The following is a 19,769-nucleotide window of genomic DNA, read 5'->3' on the forward strand; positions in this document are numbered from 1 at the left end:
ACTCATGCTTTATGTTGAAATTTTGTGGTTTGATGGAGGTTTGGTTGGGAGTTAAACGGAGAGTCACTAGCATGATGGCTAATGAGGCATGCCAGTTTTGGGTTGATCCACCTCAGCTGGGCTTTAGGTGTTACATTTGTTGGTATCAGAACTATCCAGGTTGGCCTATTTGCTAGGCTTATTAGCCATGATCGCAGCAGACAAGTTTACCAGGGTTGGCATGGTAAGTTCCCCAGGTTTGTAAATAGTTTGAAGTGCTATACATGTTGTTGTTGTTTTTAGGATAGAACTAGGAAATACATTGCCTGGGTTTAGCTGTATCTTCCGCAGGTTTATGCTATGGATAATTTCCACCACTCGCCATCCTAGTAAGTTATGTTTTCAGTTATTTCTTTGGTGAACTATGTTCGCATATGTGTGTTTTGGTGAACTATGTTCGTAAATGTGTCTATTAAGTTAGGAAGTATAACTATATGGGCTTAAATGTGTGTCTTATGTATGTTTAAAAATAGTAAAATACCTCCCAAAAGAGTAAATGTGAACCGTGTTAATGGAACTGTGGATCCCCAGAGGGTGACAGGACTTCAACATTACTGTTGCGACCATACGGGACAAGTGGGTTGGATGAGAATCCTGAACTATTAGTACAAGCTATGCTTGGAGCACTACAACGATACGTTGGTACTAACCTGCTCCTACCTACTAAGGTTTGCCTTTAGACTGTGTGCGAGCTCTAAGTGGTAAGGAGTTGGTCCTACCAAACCAGAGTATTGGCTCGAGTGTGTTGAGATAATCCTAAAACAAATGGCTTGTACTAAGAAGAACAAGTTGGGATGAAGGTGTCATTACTTATTGGCGAAGCATATCACTGGTGGAATGCTGTGAAGAAAGGAACAACCTACAAACAGATTAACTTGGAATTTCTTCGTAGGAACCGTTGAGAAAAATTCATAGGCGAGCAGTATATGGAAGCTCGCAAGTGAGAGTTCAATAACCTAGTTCAGGGTGAACTGCCAGTGGCCGAGTATAAGGTAGAATTTGTATAACTAAACTAGTACGCAGCTGAGATGGTTTCACAAGAAAGGGATCACTATCAGAAGTTTCACTTTGGATTACATCGTGGCATTCAACTTTATCTGGTAGCTGATGAAGAGACAAGTTTCGATGAGTTGGTTGACAAGGAAAAGGTTATTAAGGGATAAAAGCTCTATAAACTGCATCAAGAATGGGGAAACAAGTGTTTAGGAAAGCAACCAAAAGTGATTGTAATTCATGTAACTCCGATAGAAATATCAAGCAAATTTTTGAGTCAGACCACTCGCGATGATGGAGTAACACCCAAGATGAAAAGGGAAGTTTGCGTCGGTTACCAAGTTGGCCACTTTGTGAACACTGTGGGCACAGGCACCTTAGGGAATGTCGTAACCTATCAGAGGGATGTTTCAAGTACAGATCTAAGGGACACATGATAAGGGATTGCCCGAAACAAAAAGAGGGGTCGCAAGTTCATAATGTAACCACCACACTAGTGCGAGCTGGTGCTCATAGGCGAGGTAGAGGAAGAGGTAATGACACCAGACAAGCTGGGTAGCAAACTTGAACTCACACAGTTTCCAGTCAAGTAGAGACAGGAGGGCTTGTAGGAGTCTATGAAGTTAATGAGCCACAGAATTAGGTTTCGACAAATGTCATCACAGATACTTTTACTCTACAAACTCTACCAGTATTTTCCTTTATTGAATTTGGTTTCACGCACTCGTATATTTTAAGTGAACTAGACTGTGAGATGGGTATGTCAGTAGAGAACATAGATGATGGTATAATTGTTGCTAGTTTGTTTGGTGAGAGAGTATTAGTGAATAGAGTGTATCAAAGGTGTCCCTTGATAATTCAAGGGCATGTTTTCTTCTCCGAATTATTGGAACTACCTTTTCATGGGCTCAACATAATTTTGGGTAAAGACTGGCTGACTTAGCATAAAGCCACAATAGACTTCGCATTTAAGAGAGTGACACTGCAAACAGAAGAAGGGATGGAAATTGTGGTTGTGGGAGAGAAAACTTAATTCCTATCCAATTAGTTTCGGTAATGAGAGTAGAGAAGATGTTAGGGAAAGGTTACAGAGCCTACCTCAGCAACGTAATGGGCTCGTTGGACATGGCAAAAAAGGTACGCGACATTTGTACAATGAAGAATTTTCCTGATGTATTTCCAAACGAGTTGTCTTGTTTAACCCCAGATCGTGAAGTGGAGTTTGCTATTGAGTTGAATCCTAGTAGTTTGCCAGTTTCAATTACATCCTATCGCATGGCACCAAAAGAGCTTAAGGAGCAAAAAATACAACGTTAGAAGTTGCTTGACCGAGGCTTTCTTCGATCAAGTATATCGTCATGGGGATTGTTAGTTATGTTTGTGAAGAAAAAATTGGTAGCTTAAGAATGTGCATCGACTGCAGGCAATTGAACAAATTGATTATAAAAAATAAGTACCCTTTGCCACAAATAGGTGATATGTTCAACCAATTGCAAGGTGCCACTGTTTTTTCAAAGATATATTTGCGATTCAGATACTACCAGCTTAAGGTAAATGAGTCAAATGTGTTAAAAGTGACATTTAGAACAAGGTATAGGCACTGCGAATTTCTGGTCATGCCCTTCAGATTAAAAAATGCACATGTTGCATTCATGGACTTGATGAATCGAGTATTCCACGAATATTTTGATCTATGTGTGGTAGTTTTTATAGACAATATAATAGTATACTCGTGAATTGAAGAGGAACATAATGCTCACTTGTGAATTGTGCTTCAAATTCTACGAGAGAAGCAATAAACTCAGCAAGTGTGAATATTGGCTCAAGGAGGTAGCATTTCAGAATCATGTGGTTTCAGCGGAAGGAGTTCGCGTAAACCTAAAGAAGATCAAAGTGAATATGGAGTAGAGATTGCCAAGAAGTGTTACAGAAGTGCGAAGCTTTTTGGAGCTCGTAGGATACTGTCGCGTGTTTTTTGAAGAATTCGCCACCATTACTGCACCCTTAACAAAACTGTTACGGAAGAACAAGGAGTTTGCATGGATAGATTAAAGACAGAGAAGCTTCAACAGAATTAAGGTGATACTTACCAAAGCTCATGTGTTGATACAACCAAAACTTGGAAAAGACTTTGTGGTCTACAATGATGCCTCACACACAGGGTTGGGATACGTGCTGATGCAGGAAGGAAAGGTTGTGGCTTATGCTTCGAGACAACTGAAGCCTCTATCCAACGCATGACCTAGAGTTCGCACCAGTGGTGTTCACACTCAAGATTTGGCGACACTACTTATATGGTGAGTGATGTACCATTTACATAGATCATAGGAGCCTTAAGTATTTACTCATGAAAAAGTAATTAAACTTACGATAGAGAAGGTGGATAGAATTGCTAAAGGACTACGATTGGGGGACTATCATAAAACTAAAAGTAAGTCCAAACCTATCGCAACAAATCAAAGTGAAGGAAATCGAAGATTAAGATCTAGTGAAGAAGGTTCGCCATGTAGAATAGGGAATGCTAAAAGACTTTGCACTGAATACAGAGGGAGTAATTTGTTTTTGGGGAAGACTTTACGTCCTTAGTGACAAGGAGCTTTGAGATATGATCCTTAGTGTAGCTCACAGAAGTCCTTAGACAATGTACCCAGGAAGTAACAAGTTATACCATGACCTCCGCAAACTATACTAGTGGTCTAGTTTGGAGCGAGCTATTACAGATTTTTGGCAAAGTGTTTAGTCTGTCAGAGGGTGAAGCCAGAACACTAGTATCCTTCAGGTCCATTACAACCACTTAAAATTCTAGAATGGAAGTGGGAAAGGATCATCATGGAATTTGTGTCAAGCTTGCTTTGACTACAACAAAGAAGAATACAATATGGGTAATTGTGGATCACCTTACAAAATGTTCACATTACTTAGCAGTTCGCGCTACTTATCCTTTGCAAAAGCTAGAGGAAATATACATCACAAAATAGTGTGAATTCATGGTGTACCAGTTTCTATTACCTTCGAGCGAGAACCTCGATTTATTTTGAGATTTTGGAAAAGTATGTAGGAAGCCTTGGGTTTGAAACAGAACTTCAGTATTGCTTACCATCCTCAAATAGATGACCAATTAGAAATGGTAATACAAGTATTGGAAGACATGCTGCGAAGCTATGTACTGGAGTTTGCCAAAAGTTGGGAGCAATACTTGCCTCTGGTGGAGTTTTCATATAACAATAGTTATCAAGCAAGCATCCAAATTGCACCTTTCGAGGTGTTGTATGAAATAAAATGTAGTACTTCTTTATGTTGGGTAGAACTAGACCAAAGGTGAATGGTAGGACCAGAGTTAGTTCGCAAAACAGAACATAAGGTCAAAATGATATATGAGAAGTTGAAGGTTGCTTCAGACAGACAAAAGTCTTATGTCGATTTGAAAGGGCGAGATGTTGACTACTAAGTGGAGGAGCAAGTGTTCCTTAAAGTCTTGCCATGAAAGAAAGTCTTACGATTTGGGCGGAAAGGAAAATTGAGTCCACGATCCATTGGTCCCTAGGAAGTGGTAGAAAGGATTGGTCCAATGGCCTATCATCTTAAGTTGCCACCTGAACTTGACCTAATCCATGATGTGTTCCATGCGTCTATGATAAGGAAGTATTGGGAAGACCCATCCCATGTTGTGTCAGCAGTTGAAACTGAGGTACAACCTTATCTAACATATAATGAAAAATGAGTGGAAATTGTGGCTTGTGAGGAGAAAGTTTTTCGAAACAAGAAGATTCTATTGGTCAAGGTACTATGGTGTAACCAAAAAGCCAACGAAGCTACTTAGGAACAGAAGAAGCAAAGAGACAATAGTACCCTCAACTATTCGGACAAAGGTCATTTTGAGGATGAAATTTCTTAAGTGGGGCATAGTTGTAACATCCCGAAATAGGGTTTAGAAGTCTGAGCCAAGTAAGTATGTATTCACTAGTGGTTGGGCGAGTCGGCATCCACTAAAAGATTTATTTAGCAGAGTTCTCCAACAGGTTCGATGAACAATATACATCAAAAGATGTTTTGAGAAGGGTTCCCAATAAGCTTAACGACTTGATTACACTAAGTAAGTTTGACGAATTGAGGTGTGCCATCATAAGTCGAATTATACTTGAATTAGGAAGTTGACTTATATAACGCCCCAGAATTTAGGCCTAGAAGTATTGAGCCTTTAGCAAGGGAACGGTTAGGAAACTGTGCATAAAAATATGTCTGCTTTAGTGGTTAAGGGTCCTGAGAGGAGTTGGAAAAGTCCTGGGTTCAAACCTGGGCTTTAGCAAAAATTTTGGTTTCAAGTGGATAAAACCCTGGATGCTTGGATGTAAGCCTTTTAAATTATTATGTAAAAAATGTCATAAAGAAGCATGTGGTCTAGTGGTTGTGGCGTCGTTAAGGTTACAAGGGAGTCTAGGTTTAAGTCTTGGCTCCCTAAAATGAATCTGGACGTTGGTTTATAGGCTTTATCAATAATAGTGTTTGTTTTAGACACAAAAAGGGTTTGTGGTCTGGTGGCAAGGTGGCGTGTGGTGTAATTGGGAGGTCTGAGGTTCAAGTCCTGGGTTGTACAATGGATTGTTATTTTGCTGCTTGATCCATCTAAGTGGCAAAGTTGGAGTGGAATACTACTGAAGAATGTTTGAACTGGTCATGAAGGGAGTTGAGGAGAATTCGGAAGAGTTATAAGGGGAGAGATTTGTGGAGAAAATCGAAGGGTTGTGGAGAGGAGGAGTTGTGATGAAACAGGACACTCTAGGAAATTCGGCTAAGGGGGTTTGCTAGTGCCGAATTGGTCATTCTGAGGCTTTCAGTACTGGAGTGTTTTCCCTCTTGCATAGGTGGAATTCTAGTTAGTTTCGATTTATTTTCTTTTGGCGTTTGGTGCTGATTTTCGCAAGTTTCAAGTTTGTTCTGCTCCTCTTCTCTATTTTTCTTTTTGCTTTTAGCCGAACCTCTCCAATGCTTTTCTTCTTGTTGGCCGAACCTCTTTTCCCCTCTCTTCTCTTCTCTGCCGGAAGCTCCCTTCCTTTTTCCCTTCTCCACTCTGTTGCTTTCTTTCTCGTTTTTCCTTTCCCAAACCCCAAACTTTTTACTCTTTCTTCTTTAGGACGAATCCCTGTGGTTGAATTCTCCATCACTCTTCTCCCACCTCTTCTTTTATGTTTCCTCCTCATCTATTCAGTTTCTCCTTTAGACAACTTTTTCTCTTTTATTTTCTCTGATTGTCAAATTCTCCCATCCCTTGGGGGCCAATCGTGGGTCTTACTTTTGTGTGGTCGCTCTCTTGCACATTATTGGTAAGTATAATAGAATGGTGACTCCCTTTACCGGTTAACTTAAGCGCTTATCAATTACAGTTGGTGCCTAGGTATCTTGTGAAGGGACGAGAGTTGGCGAATACCTGAGTAAGTGAACCGTTCTTCTTCGCTCGATCGAAGTTGGGTAAGCCAGAGATCGTAACAACTTGAGTTTAAGTAACTGTATAACTGTATAATCGATTAACGAAGTTTTATTGCCAAATATAGGTTCGGCGTCTGTGGATTTAACGCGTCTTCACAATCAGGTGTGTAATCTCACCCTCTCTACTGTGAATCGGCAAAAGCCAAAAACCCGACAATCGAGGCCACATGAACGTGCGATCGCTCGTGCTGGAAAAATCGAGCCCACGAAATTGGGCGTTGGACTGCAAAGGCCTCTATGGGCATTTCTATGGGCTTGGGCCGTAAAATTATCGAAATACCTTCGAAGGGTAAAATTAACGAAATACCCCCGATGGGTAAAATTATCAAAATACCCACGATACCCTTAATTGGTAAAATTAGCGAAATACCCTCAATGGGTAAAATTATCGAAATACCTCCGATGGGTAAAATGACTGTAATGCCCCTGTAGGGTAAAATGACTGTAATGCCCTGTAGGGTAAAATGACCGTAATGCCCCTGTAGGTTAAAATGACCGTAATGCCCCACAGGGCTAAATGATCGAAATACCCCTGTAAGGTTAAATGACCGTAATGTCCCTGGAGGGTAAATGACTATTTTGCCCCTCGAGTGTAAATTATTGATTTGTCCGTGATGTAAATGACTAGTTTGTTTACGATTAGTATGACTGATTTGTTTGTGATTTGTATGACTGATTCTGAGCATGGCATTTTGCATACACGACATACTGCATGGGGTTGGGATTATGTTAAAGAGGAAGTACTGTACTGGTGGCTCTGCCACAATCACTGTTATTGATGGTTTGGCCACATATACTGTTACTAGCAGCTTTCCTGCGATACTGTTGCTGGCAGCTTTGTTGCGATGCTACTGATGGTTGTGTTCCAATCATATCACTGCTACTAATGGCTTTGTGCCAATCATATTACTGTACTTATGGCTTTTAGCCATTCTGTTTATAGCTTATAGCTATCCTGTTTACGGCTCTTAGCCATTCTGGTTACTAGCAACTTTGTTGTGATACTGATTAGTGCCGCAACCGGTGCTGATATTGGTGTGTTGGCTGGTTGGGTCGATTTTATCCCCATATGGTGTGTTGGTTGGTACGGGTGGTGTGTTGGTTGGATTGGGATGGGTTGCATGATTACATTGTTCCATTTCTATTACTGATTCTGATATTGTATTGGGCTTAGGCCCACATGTATTATGTTTCTAATTCTGAGACTGTAACAGGATAAGGCTCACACTACATTTTTATTGTTCTAAAGCCCACATTATTCTGTTACTGGAAAGGGCTCAGGCCCAGACTGTTACTGCTTATATTACTGATTGAATGAAAAGGGATTACACACTGAGTTTTTGTAAACTCACCCCGTTTTTAACCTTTTAGGTAATCCGAAGCATTAGAGGGTTCGAAGTTGCGAGGGACTCAGAGAAGGCCACACAACTACACAAGTTTTATTCTATTTAGTTTCTTTACTTAAGATTGAGCTTGTTGGTTTGGGTTGTAGTAAGGCCTTTATAATTTCTGGATTTTAAATTTGGGATTTGATTTGATTGTGATTCATATCTGCTAGAGGTAGAACACGATTTTCCAAACAATAATTGTTTTCTAACAATACGTTTCAACAAATAAATTTTTAAATATCACGTTTTCACAAAAATAAGGTTTTAAAGGTAATAACTTTTTAAAAGGGAATAGCTTTTTAAACCACGATAGGAAATAAGCAAACGGAAACTGAGGTTTTGTACAAGTGTTAAATGGCAAGAAGATAGAAATTTTAAGAAGGGTTTTCAATGAAAACATGGTTTTCGAAAAACACTTTAATGTGACACGCCAGATTCGGCAATAACGTCTAGGCCGGGTTTGGGGTGTTGCAACTTCTTTTCCACTTAGGATACTACTCATGCATGTAACTTTTCCTATGTCAAGTAGGGTTTCCTAAGAGTGCTGAAACACTTAGTGCCTACAAATTAAGCCCTTACTGTAACATTTCGCCCGAAGAAGTCCTAGTCCTCGAATACTGTTTATTGAAGTATGGTGTTTAGACCAAGTTCTGAGTGGGTAAGGTATTAACTATAACTAAGAATGTAATTTTGTGAGCATGCCTTTAGGCGAAGTCTGCGTTGGGTGAGCTTGGTGGTTTGGCGTATTCCCTTGTAGAGTATACACCAACCTAGTTGTTAGAAAATTATGTTAAATCTTTAGTTTAAGAACTATTTATTATTTTCTTATTATATTATTTTTCTTGTTGAAAATTTTAGTTAGACAAATGGGAATTGGTTAAAATAGAACTACGTTACTGTAGTCGATAAGAGTCACATTATTATGTGAAAGAAAGTGCTTAGTCACAAGAATCAATGGAGTTTAGTGGGACAATTAGACTTATCCACTAAACCCAACTTCCGTGTATAGTTGTATAAGGGAGTTTAGTGGGACAATTAGACTTATCCACTATTGCACCCATACGTTCTTTTTGAACTTTCTCTGTACTTTTCTCATAAACAACCTTAAACTAGAAGCCTACCTGAAGATTTGGGTTCATTGTATTCAGCCAACTCCTTCTTTGTTTTAGCACCTAGTAAATATCAATGAACCTTAGGTTATCTCATGGTTACTTACATGGCCGTTAAGTTGCACGCTTTAACGTCAATTTTGAGTGTAAGGAAAGAAAATTCTTAAATCTGGGTTTTGTGATGATGTTACTTACAATTTGTTTAGTTTTTTGGTATATTTTTTTATAAGTTTAACTATTTATATATAGCTCAAGACACCCCTGGAGGTCGTCATGATAAGGGCAAAGCTCCTATAGTTTAATCTTGTTGTGTTTTCTCATGAGTTCCTTTTTACTCCATGTGTGTTAGGCCTTGTTTATGTTTCGTTTGAGGTACATATGCATATTCTATGAAGATAGAGTAATTGTGCATAAGTGATGGATGTTTTTCATTATTAGTTTGATTTGTTCTATACATGTTAAAGATGTAAGAACCTTTCTTCGTGTTCATACCACTACCCCTAGCTTCTGATATGAATAATATGATCTGAGACATGGAAATGCATTGAACAAATCAAACTAATAATGAAATGAGCATTGACATGGCGTTGCCTTCAATGAAATGAGCATTGAACTGGCGTTTCGTGATACATGAAAGTGATCATATAGCCTCTGGTAGGGCAAGTGTTATTGTAAACCAGATTGGCAATCATGACAAAGGAAAATGGATGAATAACTGATTTGGCTTTGAATATGAACTAGGATTTGTGGCTAACACGAAGAAGGTGGTCTGTATGCTTGCATGGGCATATAGTACACGCCAAAGGAATAGTGTCCGGCATATAATCTGTTTATGTTTGGTATTCGCCAACTGGCAAACTGTGTGACTCTATTGAGTTGGAAGGTTTTACTTGAATTATATGTGACTATTGCAATGTTTTCATCTGAAACTCACTAAGTTCTTTGAACTTACTTTAGTTACCTTTCCTTCTCAGGTCTGCGGACGAAGTAAAGGAATATCTGAAGACTATGCCAGAAGACTATTGTTGTTGTGAGACTTCTTATATTTTGTATTATACATGACATGGGGGTGGTGTCAAGACATTTACATTTTGAAGAATACATTCCTATCTAAACTCATGGTCATGAATCTATGGTTCCAATGAAATTTCAGTAAAGTATTTATGGTTTTAAAAGTGTATTATCTTATTTATCCTTGGATAAAAATAGTTTATATTTCATACTAAGTTAAATTGTAATGTAAATTGGTTTACGCCAGATACGATTTTTAAGATAATGTTTTTAAGGCAATTACGCGTCATCCCTAGATCCTTTTTAAAGATCAAGTTTGAAGTGTTAAACTTACCATTGAAAAAGTCTCTCATCGATTATTTTGTGTCAAGACCCTACCCAGAACCTAGCTCTTAGTATCCAATGTAAGACTTTGCTCTATTAGGGTTAATTGTCCAAGAAACTAGGTTAGTTCGTATGTTTGAATTTAATGTGTTTGTTTGTTAAAGTGATATGTGCATGTTTATGTGTGTTACGAACCAGCCAGACTATCTACCAGTAAGGACAAGGGAAAAACAAAAGTTGTTTAAAGTTCACAATAATCGCTGAGTGTTCAAGGATCGCCAATTGCGTGTGTGCGAACCATAATGTTAATCAGGAGCTTAGGGATTTGCCTTCAGTTCTGAGAGTAAGTCTTTCCTATAACTTTGTTTAATGAATGTGTTTAAATATATGTTTTCATGAACAATTATTCATGAGCTCTTTTTGGCAAGCTCTATATGGTTTCATGTTTTGTGAGCTCGTTGTAATTTTTGTGAGCTCTGTGTTAAGTAAATATTTTGACAAGATACCCTTCTGAATCTCTTGGATATAATGGCATGCCATAGGATTGTGAGTACTCACCTTCATGTTTTATGTTTTAGGCATTGAGGCCCTGGGACAGGTTGGAGAGATAAGGGAATGTCAAGCTAAGCTTCAGTTAAAGGGACATGTGGCTGTGTTAGAGAGTCTTTAGCCTGGTGTTATACCTCTAGGACATGTTAAGGACTCATTGAGTCATTCTGAGGCATTATAAGGAGATCTGCTTATCCAACTGAAACTAACAACTAAATAAGATTGTGATTCTAAAATTCTAAACTATTGCTGAGCTGTAAGTGTTTGCAAAACGGGCTTCGTACAAGTATGGCAAACCCTATTCATGGCTCAATGATTATGCCTATGTTTTTGTTTAACTAATGTTTTGTACTGCAATGCGGTTACTCTTTCCTATATATTCACTGAGAGCGCAAGAACTCACCCACTCTTTTCTTTACATCGCATACAATTAAATCGCAAGGTATGTTGAAGCGTGGTGAGTTGTAACACTCCAAACCCGATCCTTAAGAAGGATCTAAGAATTGCCTGTCACTACATTAAAATCATTAACTTTAGACTATTTTTGGTGCAAACAAAATTAAATCATTTGTTGTTCAAGACCAAATAAAATAGTACACCTCTAAAATCATCAATACTTGACTATAATTTCATTGAATTCACAATTTCGTAATCATAAGTTTGAATACAATTTTATCCTTAAAAATTAAACATCTTGACATCAACCCCCATGTAACACCCTATACTCGGCCTTGTCGCCAAGCCCGAATATTAGGATGCCACACCATTGTCTCATGTCAAACATAACAAGTAAAAGCTCATTCTAAATGAAATGTCTTCCATTTAGTATTCATATAGGTTTTAAATAAATCATACTCTTTAATTATCATCTTTACATGCTAAACATACATCAAATCGTCCTATAACAAAGATAAAAATGCATAAATTCCATTTAGCAAAATTAGCAAAACTGTTACGCAGGTATCGATACCAAAAGTGTGGTATCAATATTTCTCTCAAGTGGTATCAATACCGCTTGGAAAATTGATACCAAAACTGCTTATTGTTTCTCTTCTAAAATCAAAACACTAGAAAATATTGGTACAATTAAAAAAGTATTGATAAAATAACCCCAATTATCAATACTCGTAATAAGGTATCGATAAAAATTTACGATTCTAACTTCCTACACATTTCAAAATCAAAGAGGTATCGTTTTTACAACATGAATATCGATACATCTACTTCAGACAAGAAAAATACAACATACATAAGCATATAAGTCATTCCAACATGTACCAAATCATCATGCTATCATATCATCATCAAATAAACGTTAAAACAGCCGTAATAATAGTCTCAAACATTGAAAGTAAGTCCGAGCAATAATCAACATAATAGGAAACGAATCTCATAAACTTAGGAGCAAATAGTCTATGGAAGCATTAAAAACATCATGGAAAATGTTAGTAAAAGTCTACCACATTGTCTTATTCCCAAAAAAATACAAAAAACAGTAACACCTATGAAATAACGGAAAAGTACTTCCTTGGATCACCCCTTGGAAACCACAACACTCACACCGGCACACAACTAATCTGCAATGTTTTTAGGAAAGGAGTGGGTGAGCTTAACAAGCTCAGTGAATGCTCAAAATAACCACAAAGTATACACAATATCAAAGGTTAAACAAGAGCATACTACAACACATTCACAACAGTGGTTTTGGGACAACAAATCTGACAAGTAAATTATTATTTTATTTTTATTTTAATATCTATAGGATGTTAGTAAGGTCATATTAAAATTTTGTTAAGAAATTTTCATGTTTGCATGATTAATTACAAGAAAAGGACTAAATCGTAAAAATTGTACAAGTAGAGTTCCATTAGTTAAAGATGCAATATTCCTATCCCTGTCTGCTACACACCGTCTTCAGCCATCCCAACACACCATTAAAGACATTCAATCCCCAACCAACCCTACACACCTTAAAGTGTTCGTTGACACTTTTATAGAAACGCAGCTTAGCTGCTAGTTCAGTATGCGACAAGCGCCAAAATCATATTTATACTCATTGTGGCGTAGCCACGATTTCAGAATAGATTTTTTCCTCCTTCACAATATCCCCACTCATGCCAAAGCAGAACACAAATACTTGTATCATGTATTCAGTCATTCTAATTTATTACACAATTAAATAAGATAGTTTAACACCAGAATAAGCATTATAGTGTACGTATAACTAAGTTGCTCACAGATCAATCTCAGAGTATCAAACAGTTCTCATATAATCAAATTCAATCATTTGTGCATTGAAGAGGCCAGAATCAGTGCTAAGTAACCTTTTTGGCCTCGAAAACAGGTTTCGGGCCCCAATAACATGCCACACGGCCAGGTCACATACCCAAGTGCCTTGGTCGTGTTGTTCTGAAGCATAAACAGTGAGTTACACGACCTAGACACACACCCGTGTCCCTGCCCATGTGACTCACACGGCCTGGGTACACACCCATGTACCTGGCCGTGTGGCTTTGTACCACAAACAGTGAGTTACACAGCCTAAGCACACGCCCGTGTCCCTGGTTGTGTGGTCTTGTACCACAAACTGTGAGTTACACGGCCTGGGCACACGCCCGTGTCCCTTACCAGTGTGAACTCTGCACTAATATGGACACACGCGGCATAGACACACAACCATGAACAATGAGTTACACGGCCAACCACACGGCCTGGGCACACGCCCGTGTGCCTGGCCGTGTGGAGTCGACAACCACCATTTTCGGCAATTGAAACTTGCAGAAATTAAGGCTTCCTGTATGCACCTGGAGAGATATCGAAGCAACAACAAGGAAAAAGATCCTCGGAGCCTAAAACAATCATTCAGTAACACAATTTAGTCATTTAATCAATGATCTTTGCGACTAATTCTAAAACCTCGAGGTAAATTTTGGATCTCTATCAGACACTATGGAAGATGGAATTTCATGCAGGCGCACTATTTCAACAAAGTAGAGTTCAACCAATTTCTCCAAATAATAAGTAGTATTCTGTGTCCCTGGCTGTGTGGTCTTCTACCACAAACTGTGAGTTACACGGCCTGGGCACACGCCCATGTCCCTTACCCGTGCGAACTCTGCACTAATATGGCCACACACAGCCTAGACACAGGACCATGTGCCTTGCCTGTGTGGCCCCAAATTGATGAACAGTGAGTTACATGGCCAACCACACGGCTTGGGCACACGCCCGTGTCCCTGGCCGTGTGGTCTTGTACCATAAACAGTGAGGTACACACCCGTCCCAACTCTGCTCTAATATGGCCACACAAGGCCTAGACACACCGCTGTGTACCTTTCCCGTGTGGCCTCAAATTGATGAACAGTAAGTTACACGGCCAACCACACGGCCTGGGAACACGCCCGTGTAACTGGCCGTGTGGCCTCAGCAGCCACCATTTCTGGTGACCAAAACTTGCAGAAATTAAGTTTTTCGATACACACTTGGAGAGGTTTTGAAGTAACAACAACGTAAAAGATCCTCAAACCCTAAAACAATCACTCAGTAACACAGTTTAGCTATTTAATCAACAGAATTCCCTGATTACTCACTTAATGCCTATGTCGTAAGTTTCAACACGAAACCTTCAACTGACCCAAACTTACCGAAACTTTAGCAACAATTACAAAAATTGTCGTGTTGCTATTCCTTGCCATTAATATTCCCCCTATTGAGGAAACAAACGATCGTTAATCAGAGATTTTCGTAACTCACAAAAATACTCCATTCAAAGTAAGTTACGAAATGAAGAAACATCACGAAGACTCTCACATTGACAGTTACTTACCCGATAGCCTTCTAACTAGCGACTAACAACAGAATTTCTGTTAATCCTATATTCCCCCACGACTCTGATTAGCAAAATAATTAAAAAAAAGAAGAAGATAGAAACTACGACAAAGAAGAAATAAAAAAATAAGGAAGAATGAACTATCGTTCTTTAATTTCCTAACTTCCAAGAAGATTTCTAGAATTTGACAAATATTTTCCTTATTCGAAACCTTTTGGACTCGAACACGGGACCTAACAGAATACAGACATATGCTTAACCAATGAACCAGTAGGCTAATTCTTGGCATAGTTTCACACTGAATTGAACTTAACTAGGTAACGCATGATTATGTTTTAATTTTAAAAACAACTAAACTTTTAACGCTGCAACTCGAACTTCAGACCTTAAACACAAAAGCAGAGCACAGAACCAGAGATACTAGAATTTAATTACTGTAGATTCTCACAATTAAATTCTCAAAATTTTGGGGTGTTACAACTCTCACCCCCTAAAAGAAATTTCGGCCTCGAAATTTTACCTGAGTCAAACAGATACAGATACACCCGTCGGATTGATTCTTTCGATTCCCACGTGGCTTCCTCAGTATCGTGGTTCCGCCACAGAACCTTCACTAGAGGAATAGTTTTCTTCCTCAACATCTTAACGTCACGTTTCGTGATCTGGACAGGTTCCTCTTAGTATGTTAAATCCGGTCACAATTCAGTCTCATCGATAGTAACAATATGTGACGGATCCAACCGATACCGTCTCAACATCGAGACATAAAACACATCGTGAATCTGATTCAACTCCGGCGGTAATTTTAACTAGTATGCAATGGGTCCGACACACTTTAAGATACGATAAGGCCCAATGAACCTTAGGCTCAGCTTGCCTTTGCGTCCGGAATGGAGGACCTTTTTCCACGATGATACTCTCAGGAAAACTTAATCACCAATAGAAAACTCGATGTCTTTCTCTTTTTAAATCAGCATATGACTTCTGCCGATCAGATGCGGCCTTCAGACGGTCCCGAATTACTCTCAAAGTGTTTTTAATTTCAAAAAATAACTCAAGACCCAGAATCTTACATTCACTTATTTCTATCCAACATGATGGAGTACGGCACTTACGACCATATAAAGCCTCGTAGGGTGCCATCTGAATACTAGACTGAAAGCTGTTATTGTATGCAAATTCTGCCAACGGTAGGTACTCCTCTCAACTACCCTTGAAATCTATCACACAACCCGAAGCATGTCCTCCAGGATCTGAATAACCCGCTCTGACTGTCCATTGGTCTAAGGGTGATACGCAGTGCTAAAATTAAGTCAGGTGCCTAAGGCCTCATGGAGTTTCTTTCAGAACCGAGATGTAAATCGTGGATCTCTATCAGAGATGATCGAGATTGGAATTTCGTGTAGTCTCAAATTTTTGGCGATATACAGTTTAGCAGACTTCTGTAAGGAGTAATCTGTCCGAATGGGTATAATGTGGGCTAATTTGGTCAATCGATCAATGATGACCAAAATCGAATCTTTCTTAGTAGTGGTTAAAGGCAACCCACTACCAAAATCCAATGTTATCTGCTCCCACTTCCACTGAGGAATTTTAATTGGTTGAAGCAACCCGGATGGCACCTGATTTTTCTCCTTAACATTTTGGCACGTCAGATAGTGGGACACAAAAGCGACTATCTCCCGTTTCATTTTGGGACATCGGTAGAGTTCTTGAAGATCCCGATACATTTTATTCTCACCAGGATGCATAACATTGGGACTATCATGTGCCTCATGTAGGATCGAATGCCTTAACTCATTGTCTTTGGGTACACAAATCTGACCTTTAAAGCATAGCACATTATCATTATTTAAGCTAAAATCGAAAGTCTGGTTTGAATCAACATGCTACAGACACTAAACTGAAGACTCATCACTCAACTGTTTAGCTCTAATCTGCTCCACCCAAATCGGTTTTACCTGCAATATAGCCAACAGCCCTCCATCCTCAACCAAACTCTGACGAGCTAACATTACTCTCAAATCAGCCATCGCTCTACGGCTAAGGACATCAGCTACCACATTAGCCTTACCCGGATGGTACTCTATCGTGCAATCGTAGTCTTTAAGTAACTCAACCCATCGGTTCTGTAGAAGATTTAATTCTTTTTGGTTTAGCAAATATTTGACTCTTGTGATCGGTATAAAGAATACACCTTTCACAATACAGATAGTGTCTCCAGATTTTTAGATCAAACACAACTGCAACTAGCTCAAGATCATGCGTAGGTTAGTTACCCTTGTGTGTCTTAAGCTGCAGCGATACATAAACGACCACCTCACCGTCTTGTATAAGCACACATCCTAACCCAACATGTGAAGCATCACTATACACCACAAACTCCTAACTCAATTCCTGTTGAACTAAGACAGGAGCTTGTGTCAGAACGGACTTGAGTTTATTGAAACTAGACTATTTTGCCTCAGACCACACAAATGGAGCATTCTTACGGAGCAGCTTCGTCAAAGGTGACGCAATCAGAAAAAATCCTTCGACGAACCTTTGGTAATAATCGGCTAAATCTAGGAAACTACGAAGCTCAGATACATTTTCAGTTGTTTCCACTCAACAATAGCTTCTATCTTCTTGGGATCAACTCGGATCCCCTCCACCGTCACTACATGACCCAGAAAAGCGACTTCTTGCAACCAAAAATTGCATTTACTGAACTTGGCATACAACTATTTTTCTTGGAGTAACTAAAGTACAATGCGAAAATGATCATCATGCTCATTTTCAGTTTTAGAGTAGATCAAGATATCATCGATAAAAACCACTACAAATTGATCCAAGTATGGTTGGAACACCCAATTCATTAAATCCATAAACGTTGCAAGGGCATTCGTTAAACCGAAAGGCATCACCAAGAACTCATAATTTCTGTAACGAGTCCTGAAGGCGGTTTTGTACACATTAGCCTCCTTGACTTTGAGCTGATGGTAACCAGAGCGCAAATCAATTTTGGAGAAAATGGATGCTCCTCGAAACTGGTCGAACAAGTTGTCCATCCTTGGTAACGGGTACTTATTCTTGATTGTCAACTTGTTTAACTGCCAGTAATCTATGCACATCCTCATCGACCCGTCTTTTTTCTTAACAAACAACATCAGTGCCCCCATAGAGATACACTTGGTCGAATGAATCCCCTATCAAGGAGTTTTTGAAGCTGCGGTTTTAGCTCGGTCAACTCTTTCGGTGCCATACGGTAGGGCGCAATAGATACCGGAGCAATACCTGGTAACAGATCAATTCCAAACTCCACCTCTCTATCCAGAGGTACTCCGGGATATTTCTTGGGAAAGACATCTGGGAATTCCTCACGGTGCGGATATTTCCCACTGAAATTTTTGTGGGAACAGAATCGGATACGTAAGCAAGGTTTGCCTCGCACCCCTTTCGGACTAACTTATCTGCTACAAGAGCGAAGATTACATTAGAGAGGTAATCTGACGCTCACCAACCATGACTACCTCGTCATTCTCATTCGATCTCAGAGTAACTCTCTTGGTTGCACAGTTTAGACTAACCCGATACTCAACGAGCCAATCCATTCTCAGAATTAAATCAAACTCATTAAAGGGCAATTCTGAAATACCATACCTTAGAGCTCTAGGGGTACCCGCATGTATACTCTATCAACTCGAATTGACTGACCCAAAGGACTAATCACAGAAAACTCTCTAGAAGTATTCTCAGCAGTTAAACCCAGATTTACAGAAACAACACTAGCTATGTACGAGTGAATAAAGCCAATATCAATGAGATCATAATATGGAACAGAATAAATAAATAAGGTACCTGCAATGATATCAGCATCATTGCTCTTCTCATGGTGTTTTGCCGCATAAACCAGTACGACTGACGAGCCTCAGCCTAACCTGCACCTCTACCCAGTGCTCTTTGTCCTCTCCTAGATCTATTACCACCCCTACCAGTACCACGGCCTCTAAATGGTTGTTGAACCTCTCTTAGAGGCCAAACAAAATTTGGAGCCGAAGTTTGTACCACAGCTAGCACTGAATCTAGTTGATGGGGGAAACCTCTACCTCAATTCTCCGTTGACCCGTAACGGAGGCATGCTCTTAACGTCCTCCAGCACTCGCCTGGATGGTGCTTTTCATAATCACTACATAGCTAAATCTCACTCACTACAGTTGGTGCCTTGACTTTCGGAGGCCTGTCAAACCTCGCCCGCTTCTTAGGACGTTGACCTGAATCCCTCTTAATATTATTCTGATCCTTCTCACGATCACGTCGCTCGCGCTCAGTGCGCTTCACTTCTTCCACTATTTTTGCTTTGTCAACTAGGACCACAAAAACCCGCTCCCTCTGAGAAGCTATCAGAACCCATAGATCATATCTCAATCCCTCTTCAAATCGCACACATTTATCGTAGTCGGTTGCTACCAAAGTCCACGCATACCTACTTAGTCGCAGAAACTCAGCTTCATATTCAGCCAGAGATCGGCCGCCCTGAACTAGGCTCATAAAATTGCGTCGGTGAGCCTTAACATAACTCGCCCCCCACATACTTACCGTGGAAGGCGTTCTTGAAATAATCTCGGTTAACCTATTCGGGTTGAGCCCATTGTTCAACTGTTAGCCACCACTGATAAGCTTTGTGCCAGAGTAGAGACACAACACCCCTCAATTTCTGAGTAGGAGTACAATCGAGATCTGTCATAAAACACTCTGTAACCTCGAGCCAATATTCAACAATAGTAAGAGCGACTCTTATGAAGCCCTTGAATAATTTAGCCCCATTTGACTGGAGTCGTTTAGTGGCCGACCCTCGACCTCCCAATCCTGAATGGGTCCCTATAACCCTCTCCAGTGCTCAAATCATGGCTTGGGACAGTGCGTTGCCCCCAACCGTCGAAGTCTGGAACTCCATCTCTATAGTGGGAGTACCAACAGTCTCGCGACTACTGCGAATACCACGTCCCCAAATACCCCTCAGCATCCTACTCGAGCTCTCCCTCGACATCCTCAACACCTCTG

At 39.7% G+C, this 19,769-nt stretch overlaps 1 protein-coding gene across 1 annotated transcript; it reads right to left on the minus strand.

The window, feature by feature from the left end:
* Positions 1-18,369: 18,369 nt before the first annotated feature.
* Positions 18,370-19,298, minus strand: LOC105784650 (uncharacterized). The gene is made up of 3 exons (XM_012610545.1): positions 18,914-19,298; positions 18,647-18,790; positions 18,370-18,566 (listed from the first exon to the last, which is right to left on the minus strand). Exons 1-3 carry the CDS (start codon positions 19,296-19,298, stop codon positions 18,370-18,372), a joined length of 726 nt encoding a protein of 241 aa, XP_012465999.1.
* Between the last annotated feature and the right edge of the window lie 471 nt (positions 19,299-19,769).

This window comes from Gossypium raimondii, chromosome 7 (assembly GCF_025698545.1).
Source record: "Gossypium raimondii isolate GPD5lz chromosome 7, ASM2569854v1, whole genome shotgun sequence".
NCBI classification, from domain to species: domain Eukaryota; kingdom Viridiplantae; phylum Streptophyta; class Magnoliopsida; order Malvales; family Malvaceae; genus Gossypium; species Gossypium raimondii.

Excerpts from the sequence above, each read along its gene's own strand:
- LOC105784650 (XM_012610545.1), bottom strand. The coding sequence starts at position 19,298 with ATGTGGGGGGCGAGTTATGTTAAGGCTCACCGACGCAATTTTATGAGC. Across the intron at positions 18,791-18,913 it reads CAAGGCACCAACTGTAGTGA|ATTCAGTGCTAGCTGTGGTA; the intron begins GTGAGATTTAGC and ends CCCATCAACTAG. Across the intron at positions 18,567-18,646 it reads AGCACTGGGTAGAGGTGCAG|GTACCTTATTTATTTATTCT; the intron begins GTTAGGCTGAGG and ends ATATCATTGCAG.